Raw genomic sequence first — 25,523 nt, 5'->3', positions numbered from 1 at the left:
CGTGAATTGCTATCATCCTGAACAATCAGACCGCACTCAGTGACTGAAAAATTCAGTTTACTGAGTTACTAACTCATTCATTCAGGCACTCACTCATTCACTAGGTCACTCACTCACTCACTCACTCACGGCATGTGCACACACTCACTCACTCACTCACACGCACAGCACACACACACACACACACACACACACACGCACACACACACACTGGGACACACACATCATACCGTATGAACACTGACACACACTGTGACACACACACTCACACTGGCTCAGCGGCTGACTCGTGACTCACTGACTCACTCAGTCACTGTCCAATCCACCAAAAACTACGAGCAGAAATATGGTCTGCTGACACACCAGTTCAGGAGAAGATCTTCGGCAACCTGCGGAGTCTTCGCTGTACTGCAGACTTCATCAGAAGTTCCGGAGTCCCTGTCTGAGCGATCGAGAAGAAGAAGAAGACTCAGTCACTGACTCACTCACTCACTCACGGCACACTTACTCACAGGCAGACAGACACAGACAGTGCACAGACACACACACACACACACACACACACACACACACACCGTGACACACGGCACACGCCGTCTCACACACACACACACACACACACACGGCCCGGGACACACTACACACACACACACACACCGTGACACACAAATACACACAAACTCATCATGTACTAACAAAAAAAACAAGGAATGGCACACAGATTTACGCCAATTAAGCTGTTAGAGTTAGTTTTTTTCATGTCACCACGTTTATCACTGCACACGCTTTTATTTATATGTCATTAGCGATCTGAATAGGTGCATATGTTTTTCTGCAGATTCTACCTTATTCGGGAAGAGTTCTGTTTTTAGGTTAGAAGAAAAGGGAGGGCACTGTGGTTGTAGTTGTTCTGTGGAGAGATGGCGGCGAACGTTAGTCCGGTGACAGAAGAACTTGTTACACAATTTTGTACAGTTACGGGTATGTTTTTTGGTCGTTTCGGTGTTTGTGCTAAGCATCCTTAACATTTAAAACTGAAGTGGTTGTATTTATATAGGAAGGGGCAACATTAAAAGCTCACGATCCCTTGTTTTGAAAGTGGATTTCCAGGAACTGTTTTCAGCAGAGTTTTGATTTAGTTTGAGGAAAAAAAGACTTTTGTTCTGGTCATTATCTTTTCTTTTGAGTTAGGCGTTTTTAAGGTGTATCAGACATGAGCCACACTTTGCCAACCATATTAACTGTATATCTAGTTCACTGCCTCCCAGCTAGTAACACCGATCAAGTCAAATATGAAATAAGCAGTATCTGAATCATGACTTGGAATAGGACAGGGACCCCCATGGCCCCAAAGAATATGTTGGGAAAACCCCGCACTAGAAAAGAACACCCAGATCGATTGTTTAAACTTAGACCTTAATATGTTCAGTGTAGTTTATCCAAAGGACTTGTAAAATGTACTATGATTGCACTGTAATGTACATAAGTGTAACTGTAAGACTGGAACTTTTATTTTATTTATTCCCTATTCTACCTCTAGATCATAACCCTTTGGATTGGGAAGTATTACATTATTTGAAAACCATAAGGAAGATGTCACCATATTGCTTTGTGGGAACATTGTCAGTGAAAATGTTAGTTGGTTACCTAGTGTCCTGTGGGTATTGGGGGGAGAGAAAAAAAGGATATTTCAATTTTCATCTTACTGTTCAGGGGAGTCGAGGAGGCGTTTGGTCAAGCAAATAGAAAGAATAGGTTGGAATTCCTTCCAATCATGTGGATTTATTAGAAAAAAAATTCCTTTTGTTTGTTATGACTGTTTTTTGTTTGTTATGCATTATTCAGAATCCTTAGCTCAGTATGAGTATTGGAGAAAATGTAGACTCCCAACCATGAAATAATGTGCATGATCTGCTTTCTAGTTCTACTGTATTTGACATCTGTGTATGCTGGCGCAGACCATGCCATTGACAAAATGGAACAGCAGCTGTCAGTATGTATAGGGAATCTGGAGATACATGCCATTGGCATGCACACAAAAAAGCAGGCCCCCAACCATGAAATGATATGCAAGATCTGCTTAAGCAGCTTTCTATGGTATGCAGGCGCAGACCGTGACACAGGGGAACAGCTGCTGTCAGTATGTATGGGCAACCTGGAGATGGCCATTGGCATGCACATGGACCAGGAAGAGGGGGCGAGGCCCAGCGGTTCGGGCACACAGGCAAGACCTTCCGCTGGTGTGGGAATTGAACCTGGTGCTGGTGCTGGCGCAGCTGCTACTGCCTCAGTGGAAGAGGAGCTTCTGTACGTTTATCAGGATGGTTTATTAATTTATTTTATTGTAATTTGGTAGCCCCCTTTAATTTATTATTGTAAGACTTCAAGTGCAACTACAAGAAATGTTAGAAAATCATGCCTTAATTAGAGGAGAGTAAGTCTTAAAATTGGAGGTAAATTTACAGACACTGCAAGTAGAACATGATCAGTCTTAGAAAACTCTAACTCTTGAAATTGGGGAAAAGGGGGTTCCACACAAGTTCACACTAACGGCAGTAACGGCTTGTGGCTTAATAAGCCCAAACATGCATGCAAAAAAATAAACAAAAGGGAAACATAAAACTCTTACATAGATTCCCCAGGGATAGCAGCTTGTATCATGATTTTTCTCAAGGAAATTCCAGAGAGGAAGAAAATCATCAAATTCCAAAATGTCTAGTTTTGTGTTTTTAACTCATGTACCTCAGTAATCATTAGAGTCTTCGTAATGAAGACTGTTAGAATATTGAGTTTTTTTCAGATGGCAGTTGGTATTGAATGAAGCTTGAGCTTTAAAACTCTGCACACTTTCAAGGTTTGATGACCTCCAAACATGTTTGATTCACCCTCATCAAATTTCAAGACTAATAGCGGGGTTGAGTTCAGAATTTAAAAAAAAGAACATTGTCATTTTTTTTAAGCTAGAGCTTTGAAACTTGACACTTCCAGGGTTTGATGACCTCCAGATATCAGGCAAGCTTGGCTGACCCTAGTACTGTGATAGAATTTCAAAATCAGAAAGAAAAAAAATATATTTTGCTTCAAAGTTAGCTTTTAGTTTTTAACTTCACACATTTTGTGTGTTTTGATGACCTCTGGACATGACCCAAGTCTGGCTGATTCTGGTCAAATGTTAAGGTCACAGTGGGGTCAATAAGTAGGACATTATTATTTCCTCAAATGTTAATGGAGCTAGAGCAGCAGTTCATTTGCTTCTGATTCATAGTATGTGTGACATAGGTGAGTCGAACAAGCATTTACCCTTCTTGTTTCATGTTGGATAATGTATTGCAGGAAGAAAAACAGAAAACTATCATATTATACTTCGCTGAAGCTATCTTTTGAACATACCATGATGATGATTAAATTACATATCCATACCCAACTCACAAAATAGCAAATAGCAATTAACTCTAGTTCAGTGCTGGTAACGCTGTACGCGTCCCCTTGGTAACCAAGGGAGACCACTCTAAAAAAGAAAGTGATCCATCCCATAATGCCAGACTATCAACAGTCCGACATCCGTATGCGCGCGCATACGCCGCCATCTTATCATTCCACTCTCAGCGAGCGACGTGTCTGGTCGCGTTTTGTTGTACGCTCCGGCTGTGTTCAGCCTTGGTCTTTGTTTCCTGACTTTGACTTCGCCCCTTGGTCTGCCGCCGAGCTTTGTCAATACCCTGGCTGTTTTTGGGTGAGAGCTTTCTTGTTTTATGTAACTTTGGCGACGTTTCTGTCGCACGTTTGTGAACTTGTAAAATTTTTCAGTTTCGAAAAAATTTTGTGAGTTCGCTTTGACATGGCGGAGTGCGCCAAGAATAGAACTAGTTCGAGACAGGCTGCTGCTTCAGCTTCTCCGGCTGCTAGTACTTCTTCCTCTAAGAGAAGTTCTTCGTCTAGAAGAAAGAGTGATGGAATTTCCGCCACTTCTCAGATAGAACCGGGAAATGTAGGATGTGATGTTGATGTTGTTGTTGACAAGCCTTTGTCCGCGAAGAAGGACAAGGTCACACGTAGTGATAAGGATAAGGATGTTGTTAAACCGGTTGTTTCGTCGGGGGCTCCTGGTGATTCAGGTGTGTCTCCCGCCGATATTGCGTCATTGCTTTTGACTTTAAGTACACGGGTTTCTACTTTGGCGGCCGATTTGTCGTCGACGAAAGCAGAGATTCGCGCACTTCCGGCTGGCGTCTTTGATGTCTCTTCGTTGGGTAGAGTCAGGTCTTCACCGACTCCTTCCACTTCCGGTTTCGCTTCAGCTTCCGCTGCGGCTTCCGCTGTGGCTGCTCCTACCGTGGTTCGGGCGGAAGTGCATGCGTCTCAGCATGGTGATGGTCGACTGGTGTCCCTTCTGCATGAGCCGGTGCGCTCTAGAGGTATGTCTTCCCCACAAGTTACCAGGTTCTCTGGTGACGGTGGGGTGCGATCACAGGAGAGAGTAAGCCACGTGCGTGGTGAAAGCCCTCCTGCAATTTCTGGCCAATGGCATCGCGCCGGTCCAGCAGTTGCAGGGAGCCCTGTGAATCGTATGAACTCTGCATATACCTCTGATTCAGTGTCGGGTATGCCGGTTCTATTTCCGTCACGGGGGACGGATGGTGGGTGTGACTCCGAGGACTTTGCAAGTCTCTCTGGCGTTGACCCACCTGGCTGTGATAGCGACCAGGAAGGAGGGTTGGAGGAGGGCAATGCCACGGCCGTGGATGACACCCTTCTCAACCTGCCGGCGAAGCTGTCGAGCGCGGTGGCTCTGGCAGCGGAGACGGCTTCCAAATACTTTCCGGAAGGGGTGGTGAGAAGCAAGGAGAGACTTCTGCCACCCAGGTCGGCTTTTGACGATTTCCGGTCTGCCAAGAATGATTCTGGTCAGTTCCGGTTTAAAGAGTCTTCCTCAGTTGCCTATGTTATGGCAAAGGTTTTCAAGGGGAGGAACGGACCGGAGGTGCCGTTGTTGTCGCAACGTGGCGATGCACCTGAGGACGTTCTCCCGTGGTTGGCCAAGGCGGGGGATCGGGCTGTTTCTGGTATTCAGAAGTTGAAGCTTGCTCCCCGGCCTGTTAAGCTGATTGAGCATTTCGCGTTACCTACGGCTGTGTTGCCGGTGACGCCTGAGCTTGCTTCGCTGCGTGAAGTCGGTTACGGTTCTAGCACTGCGCTTCCGTGTACCGAGGCTTCGATGATGGCTCTTGAAGAAGCAGGGAGGTCGTTGCTTGAGCTGACGTCAGTGTCAGAGTCTCTGCAACGGTCTCTTTCGAGGTCGATTGCGACCTCGCTGGACCCCTTTGAATTCAGGTTCGACGCTTCGGCGCTTGGCGTGTCTACCCTTCTGGCCACTTTGGCCAAGGTTACAAGGGAACAGATGTCGTTTTCAGCCAACCTTTACGCACATGCAGTGCACTCAAGGAGGTCGGCGTTTTTAACGGGATCGAGGATTTGTGATAAGTCCACGATTGAGTCCTTGAAAGTGTCCCCGTTTTTAGAGGGATCGTTGTTGGGTCAGGCCTCTTTGGATGCTCTCCAGAAGGAGACAGCGGACGCGAGGGATCTCGCTATAGCCCGCATTGCCTTTCAGGGTTTGCCTAAGGCTCAGGGCAAACCTCAGTCTCAGTCTCAGTCACGGACTCAGACGCAGTCTACGGCCAAACCTCAGACATCCTCGTCTGGTGGTGGCGGTAAGGCTCAGAAACAGTCGTTCTCTTCAGGGGGTAGAGGTCGCGGTGCGCCCTACCCTAAGAGGGGTCAGTCCTTTGGTGGTTCTAGGGGGTCGGGGCGCAAGCCCCACCCCCAATGAAACTCCCCCGAACAGGCCTTCCCGGTAGCCCCCGCACTGGTTGTGGCGGGCGGCCCGTCCAGGGCCCTCTCTTCCTGGCTGCAGCTAGTGGACAGCAAGTGGGTTACCGGGATCGTTCGTTCGGGGTTCAGACTTCTCTGGTCAGGGGAAAAAGCACCTCTGACCAGGATAATCCCGCTTTGCAAACCCCCCAGGGATCCGGAGGCGAGAGCCGCGGTGCAAGGGGAGGTGACAGCCCTTCTCTCGAAAGGGGCGATAGAGGAGGTCTTGGACTTACGGTCCCCGGGGTTTTACGGCAGACTGTTTGTTGTACCGAAAGCCTCGGGGGCTTGGAGACCAGTTCTGGACTTGTCTACTCTGAACTTGTATCTCCGGACGGTGAAGTTCACCATGGAGACGCCGGCCTCTGTGCGAGAGGCGCTTCGTCCAGGCGATTGGGCTACCTCGGTGGACCTTACAGACGCATACTTCCACGTCATGATGCACGTTACGGACAGGAAGTGGTTGCGCTTCCGCTGGGGAGCCAAGGCCTATCAGTTCAGGGCGCTGCCGTTCGGCCTTTCTCTCGCGCCATGGATATTCACCATCGTGGTGCGTCAGCTCTGCGCTCTTGTGCGCAAGGAGGGCGTGCGTCTGCGAGCTTATTTAGACGATTGGCTTATCCTGCATCAGAACAGGGAGTTGTGCCACGTCCATGCTCGCATGGTGCTCAGTCAGGCTGCCCAGCTCGGGTTCTCTGTGAACCTGGGCAAATCAGAACTGGTTCCATCCCAGACGTTCACTTACTTGGGGATGGAGTTCGATACGCTCAGTTGGTCGGTCCGCCCGTCTCAGAAGAGGGTGGCCAAACTTCAGGACTTGCTCCGTGCGCTTCACGGAGAGAATCTGGCCAGTGTACGGGTTCTGACATCAGTACTAGGCCAGATGGAGTCTATGGCTACTCTTATCCCACTGGGCAGGGTACACAAGAGGCCGTTTCAGGCAGCTCTTCAGGCCCGGTGGGATCAGTCAACCCAGGGGTGGGACACCCAGATTTCTCTGGGAGCCTGGTTTTTCGCGACCACGCAGGTCTGGCTCCTTCCCTGGGTCTCACAGGGGGTCCCGATAGTGTGCCCGGCGCCAGAGAACGAGCTGTTCACCGATGCTTCTCTGACGGGGTGGGGAGCTCACCTGGGGGAGCATGTGGCTTCGGGGGCGTGGGACCTGTCTCTTCCCACGCGCCATATCAATGCTCTGGAGTTGGAGGCTGTTGCCTTGGCCCTCCAAGCTTTTCTGCCGTTCGTTCAGAACAGTCATGTCAGGTTGCACACCGACAACAGGACTGTCGCGGCTTACGTGAACAGGCAGGGCGGAACGAGATCTCTCAGTCTCTCAGACAGTGCGTGCCTCATTCTAAAGTGGTGCGCTTCGCATCATATTCTGCTGTCAGCCATCTTTCTGAAGGGCAGCTTGAACGTCCTTGCAGATGCGCTGAGCAGGGGGGACAAGGTGGTCCATTCAGAGTGGACTCTGTCGCACCAGTCCCTGCACCGTCTTTGGGAGCAGATAGAGAAGCCTCAGATCGATTTGTTCGCAACTCGGTATTCAGCGAGGCTTCCTCTGTTTGTATCCCCCTTCCCGGATCCTCTGGCGTGGGGCGTGAATGCGCTAGAACTGGATTGGACAGGGCTGACAGCTTACGCCTTCCCTCCGTTTTGCTTGTTAGGCAAAGTGCTCAGGAAGGTCGACCTGGAAAAGCCAGCGCTGGTTCTGGTTGCCCCACTTTGGCCAAGCCAGCACTGGTTCCCGGACTTGCTGCGACTGGCGGTTCGACCGCCTATCCCCATCGCAGTAAGAAAGGGAGAACTCCTACAACCCAGGTCGGGCATCCCTCACGAGAACCCTCAGGCCCTCAACCTTCAAGGGTGGATTCTGTCAGAAGCGCTATGCTCAAGGCAGGGGCCTCTTCTGCCACTATAGACTTTGTGAAGCATGCCCATAGGAAGTCGACCAGTTCGGTCTACTCGTCTCACTGGGCCTCTTGGGTGAAATGGTGTGGTCTTAACAGAGTTAAGCCTTTGGCACCAAGGTCCATGCAGGTAGCAAATCATTTAGCCTGGCTAGCTGGACAGGGGGGTTCAGCTTCTTCTCTTCGTGTTAGAAGGTCCGCAATTTCGTCAACACTTAGGCAGCTGGGCCATAAGATTACTCTTGACGGAGTTGTTGCTAGCGTTATTAAGGGCGCCTCCCTTAAGGCCGCGCGTATGAAGTCTCCGCTCCCTGCTTGGGATTTGATGCTTGTGTTGAGATTTTTGGCCTCTAACGAGTTTGAACCGTTACAGTCATCTAGTTTGGCTAACTTGACGCGCAAGGCCGTTTTTCTAACTTTGCTCGCTACATCGCATAGAGGGAGTGAGGTTCATGCTTTATCCGGCTTAGATAAAGATATTGCAACCGAGAAGGATGGTTCCATATCTCTTAAATTCAGGCCAGAATTCTTAGCTAAGAATCAGAAACCAGGCCATATTTCTCCTGTCATTAACGTTCCTGCCTTGAGCAACATCCTTGCTCCTGGAGACCCTGACATAGTTAACTGTCCGGTCAGAACGCTCAGCGTTTACCTGTCTCGAACAAAGTTCATTCGTTCCGAAAATCAAAAGTTGCTTTTTATTTCTCCCAATACGGCAAGGGGCAAAGATATTGCTAAGGTGACTTTGACCAAGTGGGTTTCCACGTTAATCAGGCAAGCTTACGCCTGGTGGCATACTCAGTCCGGAGAGGTTAGGGCAGTACTCCCCCTGACTTCGGCAAGAACCCATGAGGCGAGAGCATGGGCCTCTTCTGTGGCAGTGCTCCGTTCTGGCTGATGTTTTGGAGGCTGCCTATTGGAAATCGGAGGATGTCTTCATGAATTATTACCTGAGAGACATCTCCTCCTTGCGTCAAGACGGCAGTTTTGCACTACCTTCTATGGTGGCAGCAGGACAAGCCCTTCTACGTTGATTTTTGGTGAGTACCCGCCACCTATAGTAGCAATCTGCTATTTGTGAGTTGGGTATGGATATGTAATTTAGTTAAAAATTTTAAGAGTAAATTTTCATTTAATTAATATACTTACCCAACTCACAACGTTTATTATAATTACATATTCTTACGCCGAATCACATAATTTGCATTGACCCACTTCGATGCTTAGGTTATGATAAAAGCTACCCCGTCTAGGTATAAGGGGAGCAACCCCAACTAAAAAAGTGACTGCACCAGAATGACTGACACCCTGGGTTACGTCCCATGTAGCCTACTACGTCATCAATGGTGCTGGTCACGTGATACCCCTTCAATCGACTACTATCACTCAAGGGTGACGGTTGTGTACGCTTTTGCTCTGGCTGGTTTTGTGTCTACGGCACCCTCCGGCCTCGGCCCCCGTCTACTTCTTGCTGGCTTGCAGCTGGTGAGATCGTTCATATTTTCTTGTATGTTTTATTGCTTCTGCTGTGAATTTCGCATGTCCGTTGGACTCTGAAGTTTTCAGCAGTTGTTTGGCTTCCTCACGGTCGCCATTTGCATTAGCACGTTGTCTGGCTTCTGTTGTTTTAGCCGTGTTCGGTCTATTAACGCTGTTGTAGCTTGCTTTGTAGCTGCCGTCGGTAGCTGTTACGTATGTGCTTATCTATTTGCGTGCTTGCTTCTGAAATGTTTGTGTCTGTACGGTCTTTATTATTTTCAGACTTGTGGCTTCCTCTTTGGTCGCCATTTTTAGCTAGCATGTTGTTGTTATGTTGATTTTTCGTCCGTACTCGGACGCTTAACTCTTCGTATAGCTAGTTGTTTAGCTGCCTTTGGTAGCTCCTAAACTGGTTTTAGCTGCCCTCTTTGCTGGCTTCTGAAAGGTTGGCGTCCGTTCGGACTTTGCTAGTTTCAGTTGTTTGATTATTTTTCTCTTGGTGCTTACATGGCCGTTAATGAGAATTAGAGGGAGCTAAGGCCGAGGGTTAGGGCTTGGGCCCTGCTAAGCTCTATCCCTCAGCAGCCTCTTCTTTTGAAGAACTCCGTTGTTGTTCATGTTGGCACAATTTTAGGCAATTTTTTACGTTGTTCTGTGCCGTTTTTTCTGTTACGGACGATTGGCCGTCTGGCTCTCAGCCGTCCGTTTTGGCCTCTAAGGCTGTCGTTTTACGAGTGGACTTCTGGTGACCGTCTCTTCTGAGTTGTTTCTTTGAGTTTGACTCTGGTTTTTTGTACTCAGATGTCTCTCTCTCTTTCTAGGAAACAGGTCACTCCTCTCTGGAGCTGACCGTTATCTCTCCGGCCTTTCGGGCCTCTCTCCATGCCAAGGCTTTTTCTTTGGCATGATTGTCTTACGGTCCTGGGGAAGGTTGGTGCTTTTCATTTATGATCGGTCAACCTTACGCTTAGTCGTTTCCAGGGTTTTTGGCATTTCCTTCCAATAGTAAGGGGGGGGGGGGGGGGCAGCTTGTCTGTCCCTCTACTCGGCTCGGGTTATTCAAGACTTGAGCCCCTTTCTGGGCTGTTTTTTATGGTTCAGGAGATGGGAAGAAGTGCTGAGCACAGCTTACGGGCTCTCTGATGCTGTCTTTCGCGTTTTTTGCCTGAGCGGCATTGCGACTGTCTTTTAGGTTGGTTCTCGGTCCTCGTTCTGTCTTTTGGCAGTGGGCCAGTTCCTGGCAAGGGTTTTAGAGTGAGCTAGATGTTTTCTTTCTCACCGGCTCTTTCCCTGATGTTTGGCAGTGGGCCAGTTTTTTGGCGAGGGATTCTCTTCCCCTCCGCCTTGGCGTAGCTATCGGCTATCTTTCCCCTAGGTTCAGCCCGAGCTCTTTTTCCAGGGCCTGGGCCTCCTCCTCGGCCGTTTTACGGTCTGGGAGGTTGGATGATGTCCTGCACACAGCTTACTGGTGCTCGGCTTTTGTCTTTATCAGTTTAATAGGGAGACATTGCTGCCTTGGGCCTCTTCCTTGGCCGTCTTGCGGTCCCACAGAATGAGCGAAGTTTTGAATACAGCTTATTGGCGATCAGACGATGTATTCATCAGCTTTTATCTGAGAGACATTGCTTCGCTCTGTAACGATGGATCAAGGTCCCTGCCTGCCTTGGTGGCAGCGGGCCAGTGCTTTTCCAGAAATTGATGGTGAGTTTGAACTTTTTTGATCTTACCCACCGCCTGGTTGGAGTTATCTGCAAATTATGTGATTCGGCGTAAGAATATGTAATTATAATCGAAAATTTTTATCTAAATTTTGATTTGATTAATATACTTACCCGAATCACATAAGTAATTCCCTCCCGCCTGCCCCGCTCGATATTTTTAGTATGCTATTAGTCGATTGAAGGGGTATCACGTGACCAGCACCATTGATGACGTAGTAGGCTACATGGGACGTAACCCAGGGTGTCAGTCATTCTGGTGCAGTCACTTTTTTAGTTGGGGTTGCTCCCCTTATACCTAGACGGGGTAGCTTTTATCATAACCTAAGCATCGAAGTGGGTCAATGCAAATTATGTGATTCGGGTAAGTATATTAATCAAATCAAAATTTAGATAAAAATTTTCGATTCCCTCCCACCTCCCCGCTGTGGTTGGTACTGGGGTCTAAAAAAGAGTGAGTTGGGCTTCGTTTTGGAATGATAAGATGGCGGCGTATGCGCGCGCATACGGATGTCGGACTGTTGATAGTCTGGCATTATGGGATGGATCACTTTCTTTTTTAGAGTGGTCTCCCTTGGTTACCAAGGGGACGCGTACAGCGTTACCAGCACTGAACTAGAGTTAATTGCTATTTGCTATTTGTGAGTTGGGTAAGTGTATTAATTAAATGAAAATTTACTCTTAAAATTTCTAATTATAATGTGCTGAAACTGAAGTGAAAGTGAAACAAAATGTTTGCTGACTGTATTTGTTTGTGTTCTCAGAAATGGGATACGCGCACCAATACCTCAGCGGCATGAAGTGCTGGTTGAAGAAGCTCCAAAAATCCGTAAGTATTGTAAGTTGCTGGTAGAGCAAAGAAACACTGCAGACTGGAAGATTGTCTTTAAAATTCAACTTACTCTGGCAAAACAGTTTTGGTTTTACTGGAAAGCATTACAATGCATTAACTGTTGCATGATCACAAGTGTTTTTTTGAACTATCTAGTATTTATGTTAACTGTTGAGGGGAAACAATGATGATTTGGTAAATTGTGAACAGCAATGGGGATTGAGCAGAAAGTGTATCCAAATAATCCACATCAACTGTAATTCAGAAGTAGAATGCAGACGTTATAGACAATAAATATCACAACAAGACTTTGAGTCACATTCTTCCTTGTTCTTAATTAGTTTTCTCTGAGGCTTTACTCATGTAGCATAGAACATCTGGTGTAATTCATGTATAATACATGTATATTCTTCACTAGATGAATACCCGCTTCGCCGGGTGCGGGTCCGGGGACCCGGCTTTACCGGGTGTACGCCGGCTTTGCCGGCGCACCGCACAAAGGAAGGGAGATAAACGCGCAAAACACTGGAGAAGAGTCTAAAAATAGTATAACGGGAATATGGATTGAGCGTTGTCGACAGTGACCTTCTAAAAATAGAAACAGGAATATGGATTGACGCCACACGAAGGAAGGGAGATAAACGCTGAAAACACTGGAGAAGATAAGGAAGAGTTACTGGGAATGGATCCAGAGAAAAACCAAAATCGGTTCAGCGCTGCGCGCTGAGAGCACGTGTTGAAATATCTCATCGACCAGGTTATGTCGGGGTTGTACCTGAATATGCCCACCAAATTTGAAACAGATCCATCGAGAACCTTGGGCGTGCATCGCGAACACACACACACACAGACACAAGTCGTATATATATATATACTAGATGATTACCCGCTTCGCCGGGAAGAAGTAGAGCTGAATACCAGGCTGCGCCTGGGACCCGGCTCTGCCGGGTGTACGAAGGAAAGGAGATAAACGCGCAAAACACTGGAGACCTTCTAAAAATAGTAACGTGCAGTGACCTTCTAAAAATAGTAACGTAGTAACGGGAATATGGATTGACGCCACACGGAGGAAGTGAGATAATCGCGGCTGAAAACACTGGAGAAGATAAGGAAGAGTTACTGGTAGTGGATCCCGACAACAACAACAAAAAACAAAACAAAATCGGTTCAGCGCGCAGAGCGCTGCGCGCTGAGAGCACGTGTTGAAATATCTCATCGATGAGGTTGTGTCCGGGGTGTAGCTGAATACGGTGTCCAAATTTGAAAAAATCCACCGAGAACTTTGGCCTTGCATCGCGAACAGACAGACAGACAGACAGACACTAGTCGTATATATATATAGATGTGGATTTGTCATTAAATATTGTGATGTTATGGTGTGGAAAATAGATTGCACTGGAATTTTAAACAATTACTAAATAAAGATGCTGGTGAATTCAAAAATGGGCTTTTGATTGTTTTGCACATTTTGTGAATATTCCTGCTTGTTTTTTTTTAGCTGGATTTCGAGGCGGTGTTCGCAATACAAGGAGATCTGTTTTTGATGGATTTCGTGACTTTCAAGCAGAAGCAAGTAGGTTCACATATTGTTAGATTGTTCACTGGTAAATCCTATGACTTTTTTCTGTCATGAGCGGAACAACTTTTGGACAGAAGAATTAAGGGAAATATTTTGCTGAATGAGACGAAGACTGCTTTGTATGCTTTATGATAATACTTTCTGGACTGAATTTGTTATTCAAATATTTGTAGTGATACTTTTTTGCCAGGTAATCTGAGTCTCTCTTTCTTTCTAAATTTGTATGCATTATGATTATACTTTCTGGACTTAATTTGTTATAAGACTATTTTAAGTGATACTTTTTTTACCTGGAATTCTGTGTCTTTTTTCCTTTCTCTACTAACAGATATTGTGATGATGATAAATTTAGTTTAAACACAGGCAGAAACATGTCTATGACGTTGCGTTTGCAGGACAGCAGGAGAGCTTGATGGCGGCTGGTCGATCGGTTGCCAAGCAACACACTCTGGAAGACCTGTTCCGTCCTCCCATTGACCTGACGCACAAGGGCACATTCCACACAGTAAGCTTCATTGCGTAATCTGAGGGGCAGTGGGCTATGCTGCAACCTGGAGTTCCGACTTAGTAATGGGTGTTCTGGAAGTGGGCTATGCTAAGTGATTTCACACGGCAGAAATTAGTATGTAAAGCGCGGAGAGCACAGTTAATTGTGGTTCGCGCTATATAAGCTCACCATAATAATAATAATAATAATAATAGGTGTTCTGGAAGTGGGCTATGCTGGAATTCCGGCTAAGTTATAGGTGTTCCGGCAGCTGTGTTCGGAAGAAATTTCAGGTGTAAAGCAAGAGTAGAGGAAAATTGAGAGGGGGGGGGGGGGGGGGGGGGAGTATTTAGACCCAATATGCACAATATACCCATTAGCCCTTAGGCTGGTTGTCGCGCTACTGGCTCAAGTTTGTTTGGTCGGTTCCGATTACCTCCCATGGATGCGAAAACCTATATGACCGTTTTTCTTTATTTTTCCCTCTGTTAATTTACCAGTGGCTATGTAACATTTGTTACAGAATTGCACCAGTGTAAGGGTTAAAAAAAGACTGTCTGTGCGCCTAACATTTTTTTCTGTTTGTCATGGTGTATCACCTTATTTATGGGCTATGGCCTGAAATAAAACATTCCTGAGTCCTGAGAGTCTGGAATGTCTTGTTCAGCCACCAGCTGTACAAGAACATAGTGTTTTGTCATACCATGAGCAGACTTGTCTCTTCAGTCAAGAAACAGTAACCCACTACGGGGGAGGGGGGGGGGGGGGGGGGAATAAGCCAGTGTTCTGATTCACAAATGTAAGGGTTTATAGTGAGAGGGGTGTCAGACGGAGAACTCTCCCAAAGCCCAGTAAATCAGTCTGGTGGATAGAAAATCTTTGTGAACTTGACAGATGACATTTGCCACCAAGCACAGTTTCCACATACATTGTTTTTACTTTTCTTCGCAGGCTCGGGAGGCAGGTACGTCACACAAGAAGTGGTTGCTAGTGAACATTCAAAACGTACAGGAGTTCACCTGCCAAGTGCTCAACCGCGACATCTGGAGTGACATCACCGTGAAGGGACTCGTCAAGAAGCACTTTGTTTTCTGGCAGGTGAGAAAATGTGCAGGAGGATGAAATTCACGGCATCTCTGTTTTGAGTGGACTGTGGTTTTGTTGATTTCGGTTGCTGTGTAGTAATTTTGTTCAGACTTTGACTAGAAAATTAGAATAGTTGAATGTTAAGAAGAGTATGATCAGTTGACACAGAAGTGCCTCATAAAGGCACTTTTACCCTTCCTGACAGATTTATAATGATGCTAGTGTTCAATCCAAGGGAGATAATTTGCTTTTGCTGTCAAGTCCACTGGGTTTCTCTCATAGTGAGATGGAGCTCTCGAACTGCAAAGAATTATGGACAGTGTTCTGTCTGTGTAAAAATATAAAGTGCAACTTTCTCAAACTTGGAAGCTTTAAAAGGAAGCAGAGTATTATTTTAACGTACTCAGGAAGATTTTTTTTATCAAGTTGATAACTAAAAAAGATATTTTTCGTAGGCAGATGTACAGTACATGTATTTGTAAAATCCATTTGATTTGAGGGTTTATTGTGTCATACACAGGTTTACCACGACAGTGATGAAGGCAAGAAGTACATGCAGTTCTACAAGGTGCAGAGCTGGCCCCACGTGGCCGTCATCGACCCTGTCACAGGTAATATTGCTAGTACAGTCAAACCTGTCTAAAACTACCACCCATAGGACCAACAAAAAGTGTTTGTTGTGGACAGGTGAATTAATTGAAAGAAAATCGCTGGGGATCTTAGGCAAAAAAAAAAATAGGTCTGTTTACGGTAACATAGGCCCAAAAAATAGGGTCGGTAGGTCGGGATTTTTTTTTCTTTTTTTTCCCCCAAAAAAACCATTTTTTTACGTTATTTTGCACAAAAAAAACAAAAGTTTTTTTTTTTTTTTTTCTCCCCCCAAATGCCAAAAAAAAGTCTAGGGTCGCGCGAAAAAATAGGGTCGGTCGGGTTACCGTAAACAGACTATTTTTTTTTTTGGCCTTACCAGTAAGAAAAGTGACTGCCAAAAAAATGTGTATGCGTAAATGTTGAATTAAAAATAAAATTGGTCTGCCAGGAATGTATTTTTGTATGCACTCATTCTTACAAACATACCAATAGGCTTTTGTCTTTGACTGTATCCCTGTCTCTATCTTTGTTGATGCGCAGACATAAAAATGTGCTGGCTTGATGATGCAAGAGCAAATCCATGCAGCCAAGTTGAATGAAACTGGGTCTATCGCAAACATATACTGTTAATGTGCACTCTTTCACATGAGTGTAACGTTGAGTCTTTTTTTCTCTGTCTTTGCTTTTCTTCAAATGTGCCTCAGCACACACACACACACCGCCCTCTCTCTCTCTCTCTCTCTCTCTCTCTCTCTCTCTCTCTCTCTCTCTCTCTCTCTCTCTCTCTCTCTCTCTCTCTCTCTCATGTTTATCTTATCACATACTTTTTATGTGCAGGAGAAAACCTGGTCACATGGAACAAAGTTGAGCCTACATCCTTTGCAGATTTGAGTAAGTTTGCTTTGCTGCTGTGATTTGCTGTGTGAAGTATGAATTTATGTCAATAGGTTTTAGCCTCTTTAGTTCATAACAGGATTGTTTTTCATTCTTTGGTGGCATATTATAACACCAATACAATCATCTGAAAAGAAATGAAACAGTGATTTTTGTTTGTTGTTGAGTAAGGAGCTAGAGAGAAGACTGGAAATGATGCAAGCCACTTTAATTTTCAATGCTTAACTAAATTTGCTTTAAAAAAATAAATTTGCTATTTATTTTCTTGCTGAGTTGATTCATGAGCTCTTTATTTTTTGTGTTTTTATTGTCTCTTCTGTTGTTTTTTCTTATTTTTTTAATCTTCTTTTGGTTTTGCAGTGCGAGACTTCGTGTCAGAACACCCGACTATAGAAGACCCTGAAGGACCTCCAGCAAAGCGACAAAAACGGGTGAGTTCATAATAACTTTAAAAATAATGATAATAATGATACATGATTTTTATAAAGCGCAGAAATACAGGGAGGCCCTGCTCAAAATGCTGTACATGTACAATCATTGCGCTAATCTCTTTAAAAAAAAAATCCCCTTTTTTATATTTTTGCCTGTGAGGGCAGCATTAAGCAGAATAGCAGCCAATGATGAGGGCATTGTATCTGAGAAACAAAGAGTGTAGTTTTTCTAACTGGGACCGAAATTTGATTATATCTTCTGATTGTCCTTGGGGAATTTCATAAAGGAAATCCGGGTTGCTATCCTTGGGGACATCGTGCAGCGACAGAATCACGCTATCCAATTTTGTAATTTTCTGCAATTTAAGATTCATGTGCTCTGAAATATGATTGCTGAGTCACTTTTTTTCGCCGCTGTAAAAGAAGTGTCCAAGAACATAACATGAGAGGGTAGAAGAGCAGTAAACTATGATCTTCACTGGTTTTATAGTTATATAAATAGATAAGAAACCCACCTCTTCTGCTTGTTTAGGATTGTCATTTTACAGAGTTATGTATTGAAAATGAAATAAAGTCCAGGAGAGAGAGCAAAAGCTGTTCTTTTTTAAGAGGATTCTCACACATGTTACTGTGTATGGCAGTCTAAGCAACAAGGCTGGGGGTGTACAAGTTTTGTCTTATCAATGACTGATTATTTTCAGTCCCTGATTCAGACATTTTCTCCACCTGTTATGATCATCAGGGCTAAGTTACAATGTCTTGATATATATATATTGCTTTGTGATTTCAGAGTGAATCTAGTGAAGTGGATTTTGCTCTGCAGTTTCAGAGTAATACTTGTAGTTTGGTTGATTCTGCTACATTGAATGAGCTTTTGGAGCGACAGTACAGTGAATTTTGCTGAATGGTTTTCAGAATGACAGTATAGTGGACGCCAGTGAGGAGGCCCAGCTAGAGGCTGCCATCCAAGCCTCACTTTCTGCAAACAAACTGAAAGCCAAACCATCTACATCAGCCACCATCTCTGCTGCTGCAGCCATCGCAGCGTGCATCGATGTTGATTCCAGCCAGTCGGATGTGAACTCCTTGATTTCTGACGATCTGGAAACCTTCACTGGCTCTGAGGACGAAAACAGTGAGCAGCCGCACAACAACAATTCCAGCGGACAAGGTTCTTCATTGCAGCGGAGAAATTTTGCGGCAGTGTCAAACCGAAACGCTGCCTCCTCCAACCTAAGTGCTAGCAGACTTACAGACAGAGCTGGGGCTGCTTCTTCATCCTCGGGTGCGGCTGCCAGCGGCGTGCCGTCCCCCCTCCGCCACCTCCTCCCCCCTGCAGCAGAAGACACATCTCAACCCTCCACGTCTGGCAGCAGCAGAGACATTGTACGCGTAGCGGATGAAAGCGAGAATGATTCGCAAGGCTTCAGAGAGTCATACAGCAACACCCCCAACTCTGTGGACATTCTGGGCAGCCGGTCGTCCGAGTTCCACATGCTGGATTCCTCGTCCAACAGCAGCAGGAGCGGCACAGTGAACGTTGAGAGCGACCAGGACACGCTAGAGTGTGAGCGGTTGGGAGGAGGCGGGGGTAAGGGTGGTGAGGACGCTGCCACGTCTGCTTCTCCCGCCTGGCACCGACATTACGGGGATGCTAATGGTAAGAGGACGGAGTGAACGTGTTCTTGTGAAAGTTTGTGTTAAGTGTGTGTTTGTGAATGTGAGCATACAGGCAATCCAAATCTTCGCGGATTTCAGCGAAAGCAACAAACAAAAAGTGAGGGACAAAATAGTATTTTTCTGAACATGCACCATTTATCTGTCACCAGATATTTTCCAAGTCAAAATGCTTCAGATTGACCCCCAACATTATTTATTTCTTTGACACTCATTCTTTCTTGAATTGATTGCCTGGCATACCTGAGCATTTGTGGTTGTGTGTGAGTGGTTGTTTTTGTTTTGTTTTGAGGTGCTACTCTATCAAAGATGCTCGTCTTATGAAAATGGACTCTGTAATAGAGGAATTACAAAATGAAGTCTGTTGGGTTTCTAATTTCAATTTGTTTAGGTTGTGAATGAGTGAATACCCTTGCTTTTAGTTTTACGGGGACAGACATTCCAAGGGTAAATCACTAGCGAGGGATGTGTCTGAAACACGTGGACAAGGAGTGTATGTGGATTTATTTGTCCCGGTAAAACTGAAAGCAAGGGTGTTCACTCTTTCACAACCTATACAAACCCGACAGTTATTTCGGAACATTGTCTATTGCTGTTGTTATATTATCCTTTTTCTTGTACTGTTTGTTTTCTTTTGTGGGTTGTTTTGTCTTTTCTTACTCATCTTCCTGCTTTGATTTTTATAAGTTGAAATTTATCATGATATCAATGCATAATGTGAATGTTTGATTGTTTCAGATCCTTCAACAAATCTCCTGTTCCGATTCCCGGATGGAAAGAAAGAACAACTATCACTACCTTGCTCATCAAAATTGGAGGTAAGTTAATCCAGTTGCATTTGGAGAATAAAAGAAACACCAGGAAAATGAGTTTTGAAGACAGCAACAAGTACCAGAGCATGTTGAAATGAAACATCAGGTTGTAGCATGCTTGTGAGAAGTATTAGTTACATTTTATGTTGAGGGAGTAGTATCCTTCATCACGCCCTTTACTCTCCTGCACATTATAATGCTGTTCCGATAATGTCATTTTGTAATGCTATTCTCTAATTAGGTCACTATTTACATAACACAGATAAACGTTAAGAATACAGTGCAGTTAAATTGACACATCTGTATCATACTTTACAGATTTTGAAAATAGCGCTTCACTGATTTTGAAAATAGTGCTTCACTGATTTTGAAAATAGTGCTTCACTGATTTTGAAAATAGTGCTTCACTGATTGTGAAAATAGTGCTTTTCAGACTTGGAAAATCGTGTTTTACTGATTTTGAAAATAGTGCTTCACTAATTTTGAAAATAATACTTTACTGATTTTGAAAATAGGGCTACACTGATTTTGAAGTTATTTTTCATTTTTTCATTTCATTTTCATTACTTTATTGTCCCATCGCTGGGAAATTCGGGTCGCTTCCTCCCAGTGGAAAGCTAGCAGCAACGGAGTCGCGCTACCCAGGTGTCTGCGTGTTTAGGTGTATTCAGCCACCTGCACTTATGGCAGAATGACCAAGGTCTTTTACGTGCCATTGTGATGACACGGGGGTGGGACATGGCTTCCGTCTCTGGGTCTGCACATAAAGTTGACCCGTGTCCGTCCCGGCCCGAATTCGAACCTGCGACCTTCCGATCACAAGTCCAGTGCTCTACCAACTGAGCTTCCGGTCTTAGTGTTTGGAAGACTTGGACATTTATTGTGTTTGAATGGAATCTCACATAACATTTTGTTTTTTGATTCTCCAGGCACTGTTTGTCTTCTGCTCAAGCAAAGGCTTCAGTGGGGACTCACATGAACTGGTTGTGAATTTTCCCCGTCGTTCTCTGTCATCGCTAAATCCAGACACTACGGTTCAGGAGGCCAAGCTACATCCTCAGGAGACTGTTTTTGTTCAAGCCAGATGAAATTAGTTCATTTCTGTGCACTGCAGCAGATCATTAGATGGACGATACAAATGGACATGGTGGCTTTATGAGATACGACAACAACTGAACAAACCAGGACATCACTTCTTGACCTTTTCTTTTCCTAGTGAAATCTTAGACTCCAATACCAAAAGAAAGTTTAAGGATATGTTACAATGAGAATGTTTGCATCTTATAAAAGTTCTTATGTATGACCCACTGATCTAAAAACAAAAATATGTGGATAGCGAGTCCCTTCTTATTGGCTATCAAAACATTGACGCCACCGGATCCGCCATCTTGGGACACCGTTTGATACAGCGAAAGAAGACTGCTGTCAACCCTCGAAACTACGATTATTTCCCTTTGACCTATTTGTCAGTGTGGTTCGGTGCAGTAAGATGGCGGCACTCTGGTTACGCTGTTTCACTGGCTGTGCGCTATCCATTACTTTCAGATCAGTGGTATGACCGCAGAGAGAAAAAAAGAATTTTGATCATGAAGATTTTGTCGCTGGGTAAGGCATAGTAGCTGTTGCAGATTACCTGATGATTACCACCAGGCTGAGTATGTGTTGGTATCCTGAATAATGATTTACATTTTTGGACGGGCCCAATGGCCTAGTGAATAAGACGCCGGCATCCCAAGCGGAAGGTCGTAGGTTCGAATCCCGGCCACGTCTGGTGGGTTAAGGGTGGAGATTTGTTTGATCTCCCAGGTTAACTGATGTGCAGACCTGCTAGAGCCTTATTCGCCACGCAAGCACAAGACCAAGTTAGTATAGAAAAGATCCTGTAATCCATGTCAGAGTTCGGTGGGTTATGGAAACACAAAAATACCAAGCATGCATCTGGAAAGTGGCGTATGGCTGCCTAAATGGCGGGGTAAAAGCCGTGGGAGTTTCAGGCCATGAACAAAGAAGACGAAGATTTAAGATTGAAATGTCGTTGAGAAAATAATGATCATTGAAGCTACCATGTCCACGTGCCGGACTGTCCAGCATTTTGAAGACTCAAGTATTTTGTCGCATTTTTGACAGAGTTTATTGTCATTGTTGCAAGTCTTTTTGTATGTGGTAGATATTTTTCTGAAAGGTACAGTTTTTCTGACAAGGTATTTGGATGATGATTTGCGTAACACTAGTGTACTTTACTGTCAGTGTATGTGTTAAATGTGTGAAAGCCACTCTATCTCTATATTTATGAACAGCATTGCATCTGTTTGCAAATGTATATGTAAACAACACTGTTTGCTTTGTTGTCTCATGCTTTAGCCTAAGTACTTACATTTTTGGATTATATTGAAGCTGTTTCATTGTGTTTTAAGTGTGCATGCAGTAAATATCTAGAATTTTACTGTATTTTTAGACCCAAAAAGATTATTTGCAGAGATTGTCTGAACTGAAGGCTGGTTGGTGATTGCTTACGGCTTAGAAAACTGGATAATAATTAACATCACTGGTTTTGTTTGCATACAGGCTTAAATTGAGAATAGTAGTTGCCAAAGTTGGTAAGGGAGAGGTGAGAGTACTTTGATTTTTTTCCCCAAGCCTTAATAGCCTTAATTTTGTATTTTTCATTGCAAATAGTTGTCTTTGAGAGGCTTGTCTTTTCTATGTTTTCAAGAGAATGTTCTTCTGCAGAGTTTGATTTTTTAAAGTTTATTCAAGATTTTATTTTCTTATCTCTTAACACACATATATATGACAGTTTTCGTTGAGGCAGCTATATTCGTGATTCAGGGGTTATGTAACAAAAAAGACTAATATACACAATGTCAGTTATTTTTTCAGGTAGAAAATCTGACAGATTCTTACCAAAAATATTTTCACACTCATCACTAGTCATGCTGCTGATGTGCTTTAATATCTTCACACAGCAGATTGTACCCCCATTTGATTCTTCGTTCACTCTTTGTTAAAGTTAATGTGATGTTCAGATCTGGGAACCCATACGATTTCGCCGTATTTTGTACGCATGATTGTCTAGAATACGATCAGTACGGTCAGTGGAAAAAAAATACGACGAAAACAATTCCTCGACTACTTTTTTTCACAAACGCATCTCGAAGCCATCCAATATTTTGACACATGAGTACAGATTTTGTCAGTAAACATTGAACGAAGGATTGGTAAACTTAATTAACGGTGCGACGGACGTGTGTGAAGCTTGTTGGATCATGGATGTTCAAATACTGTGTGGAGTACGATAACTTTTCTAAACATACACCAATTTTGTTTGAGAATACTCAAAGTTTTTGTAGTTAAAATATATGATACAAACAATCTTGATATGGAAATGGCATTTTTACCTGAGTACAGGGGATCATATAATTTAGTTGTGACTTGTCAGGGTGCTCATACATCAGTGACACTGAAGGCAGCTACTTGGTCGCTGCACAGATCTATGTACATGTACACTAGAACATTATTTACAGACAATTTTTATATCGTTCCTATCATTCATTGTCTTGAGGTTACCTGAGATCTGCGTGAAATGGGAACCAGAATGCTGGAGAATGATTTTAGTGCATTATCAGAGAAGGTGGGGACTGAAACGTTGCTTTGTTTGTATGTCAGACGAAGAACGGTGTACAGTGAAACACCCACTTTTCAGACCTCTACATTCTGAGAACGTCGGGTCTTAAAAAGGAGGGAGTCTTAAAATGGGGCTATACCCACGTGACATTGTAGACCAACCACTAGTGAGTGGCGTGACTCTACATGCGTTCTGCAATCTATGTACTGAAGGGTGCAATCACATGGGCAGTGAATAGTCAGCTCTGATGTGCACATTTTCAAATGAAGAGTAATATCGAGCGAACATTGCAGAGCACATGGATCAGAGCTAATTTTCATGGGTATGTCAGGCATTCTCATGTCGTATGAGCATTTGCTTTTCTTGTTTCTTCTTGATTTTGAACATTTGCAGTCGGATTGTTTGGGATAATTTTGTTTTGTCCGTGTGAGTTTTGTTCTGTATAGTATGATTATTTCATTACATTTCTTCTGAAGTAAAACATTTCTCAGCAGAATTCACAACTCCACAAAGTGTGTTTGCTTGGTAAAATTGAAGATAGTTAAGTTTGATAGGCATGGGTTTTTTTGTAGGTGAAAAAGTGGTATCTGTCAATGTGCCTATCTGTATATGTTTGTATTTTAAGTGAAAAACTTGTTATGTGTACGTATTTGTATATAAAGATACTTTTCTTTTGGTAATTACTTTTCTTTCGGTAATTTGTTTGAGTTTGGAAGAGGGGATGAATTGATGAATCAGACAGAAGTCTTTGCCGAGAAAGGGGATCATCATTATCATAGACATAGTGAAACATTATTATCTCAAGACGAGAAACTCGGGTGTGGTGTATCACAGCATTACAACATACAACATAACACATAAGAACATAAAACAGTAATATTCCTTTTATGCAAAGCATTATTTAAACCAAATGGAGGCGCAAATAGTCAACTCATAATAATTAAGGTTAGGATGATAATGTCAAAACAAATCTCTATCTCTTTCCCTCTCTCTCTCTCTTTTTTCTCTCTCTCTCTCTCTCTCTCTCTCTCTCTCTCTCTCTCTCTCTCTCTCTCTCTCTCTCTCTCTCTCACTCCCGCTTCCCTCCTCTCTCCCTCCATTCATAATCGCATTACATCACAAGCAGACGCGCAAGTTTGTAGGCACATGGAATTAATATATAAGTGAATCTACATTACTCGTCATAAAAAGTACACATGTACATTTAGCTAGCTGTAGATCTTTGTGATGCGGCCAGTTATATTAAAACTAAGTATATTGCCAGAAAGGTAATTCATTCCCCTACCGTATGAAATAAATGTTAAGTCCTTTGTACTGGAAACTTGCATTCTCCCAGTAAGGTAATATATTGTACTACGTTGCAAGCCCCTGGAGCAAATTTTTGATTAGTGCTTTTGTGAACAAGAAACAATTGACAAGTGGCTCTATCCCATCTCCCCCCCTTTCCCCGTCGCGATATAACCTTCGTGGTTGAAAACTTGACGACGTTAAACACCAAATAAAGAAAGAAAGTATGAAATAAAGAGTTTCATTTTTCATAAATTAGTGGACCGGAGAACTTGGACACCCTTCAAAATCAAATTTGTAGACACTAAAATACACAAAAAAACTAGATAAGCAAGAGTGACCCTGTTTTTCATATCATATTGAAGAACAACAAATTTTCTACCCATACAAATTGATTTGGTTCAGCTGTTGTGCCTAGCAGTGTTGTTTTGCCATGTTGAAGAAGACAGGTGTCAGCCTCGTCCGAAGCCGTAAAAGGCCTGTTTTGGCGACATTTCTCGTGGGCTATGTGGGTAAAAACCCTGTTGTACATGTAGTGTAATGGCTCATTGTATTGCTTTTAAATTTGACATGAATATTGATATCACAATTACAAATACGCGTGAAAAATATCATGGCGTTTTGTGGACTTTGTTGGACGAACTGGAACTTTTCAGAAAAGTTTTATTTCTATGCCAATATCAAAATACCTATTAAAAACTGAACAAAATCACAAACATCTTATAATACTGACTTATAATAATAATGATAACACACACACACAGACGCTCGGCATGCCCATTCTCTCTCTCTCTCTCTCTCTCTCTCTCTCTCTCTCTCTCTCTCTCTCTCTCTCTCTCTCTCTCTCTCTCTCTCTCTCTCTCTCTCTCTCTCTCTCTCTCTCTCTCTCTCTCTCTCTCTCTCTCTCTCTCTCTCTCATTATCATCATCTTCAGTCCCTTGACTATAGGTAAGTCATCGGGGGGAACATGAGGGCAGAAACCCTTCTACAGGCTGTTCTGTTCAGGGACGTGGACAGGGCAGGTAAGGTCATCTGTGTCCATTCTGTTGTATATATGAAGTCTTATATCGCACGCGTATCTCCAGACTCGGACTCAAGGCGCAGGGATCTGTTGTCGGACCCGCAGCGCTCCCGTTGCCTCCCACGTATGCGTCCTTTTTCGAAGGTGCCTTATGGGGTGTTTTCGGAGAGGATGTCATGCCTTGTGACGTGGCCGAACCATACACCAACTTCCGACGTTTGACGTT

At 44.0% G+C, this 25,523-nt stretch overlaps 1 protein-coding gene across 1 annotated transcript; it reads left to right on the top strand.

The window, feature by feature from the left end:
- Positions 1–895: 895 nt before the first annotated feature.
- Positions 896–23,669, top strand: LOC138964280 (UBX domain-containing protein 7-like). Its single transcript, XM_070336192.1, has 12 exons — positions 896–981; positions 2,106–2,307; positions 11,740–11,804; positions 13,306–13,380; positions 13,782–13,891; positions 14,825–14,971; positions 15,480–15,570; positions 16,388–16,441; positions 16,805–16,875; positions 17,791–18,535; positions 19,291–19,370; positions 20,294–23,669. Exons 1-12 carry the CDS (start codon positions 921–923, stop codon positions 20,450–20,452), a joined length of 1,860 nt encoding a protein of 619 aa, XP_070192293.1. The 5' UTR covers positions 896–920; the 3' UTR covers positions 20,453–23,669.
- Positions 23,670–25,523: the final 1,854 nt, after the last annotated feature.

This window comes from Littorina saxatilis, linkage group LG4, assembly GCF_037325665.1.
Source record: "Littorina saxatilis isolate snail1 linkage group LG4, US_GU_Lsax_2.0, whole genome shotgun sequence".
NCBI classification, from domain to species: Eukaryota; Metazoa; Mollusca; class Gastropoda; order Littorinimorpha; family Littorinidae; genus Littorina; species Littorina saxatilis.
The sequence above is the reverse complement of the archived record's forward strand: the minus strand, read 5'-3'. Positions and strand labels throughout refer to the sequence as shown.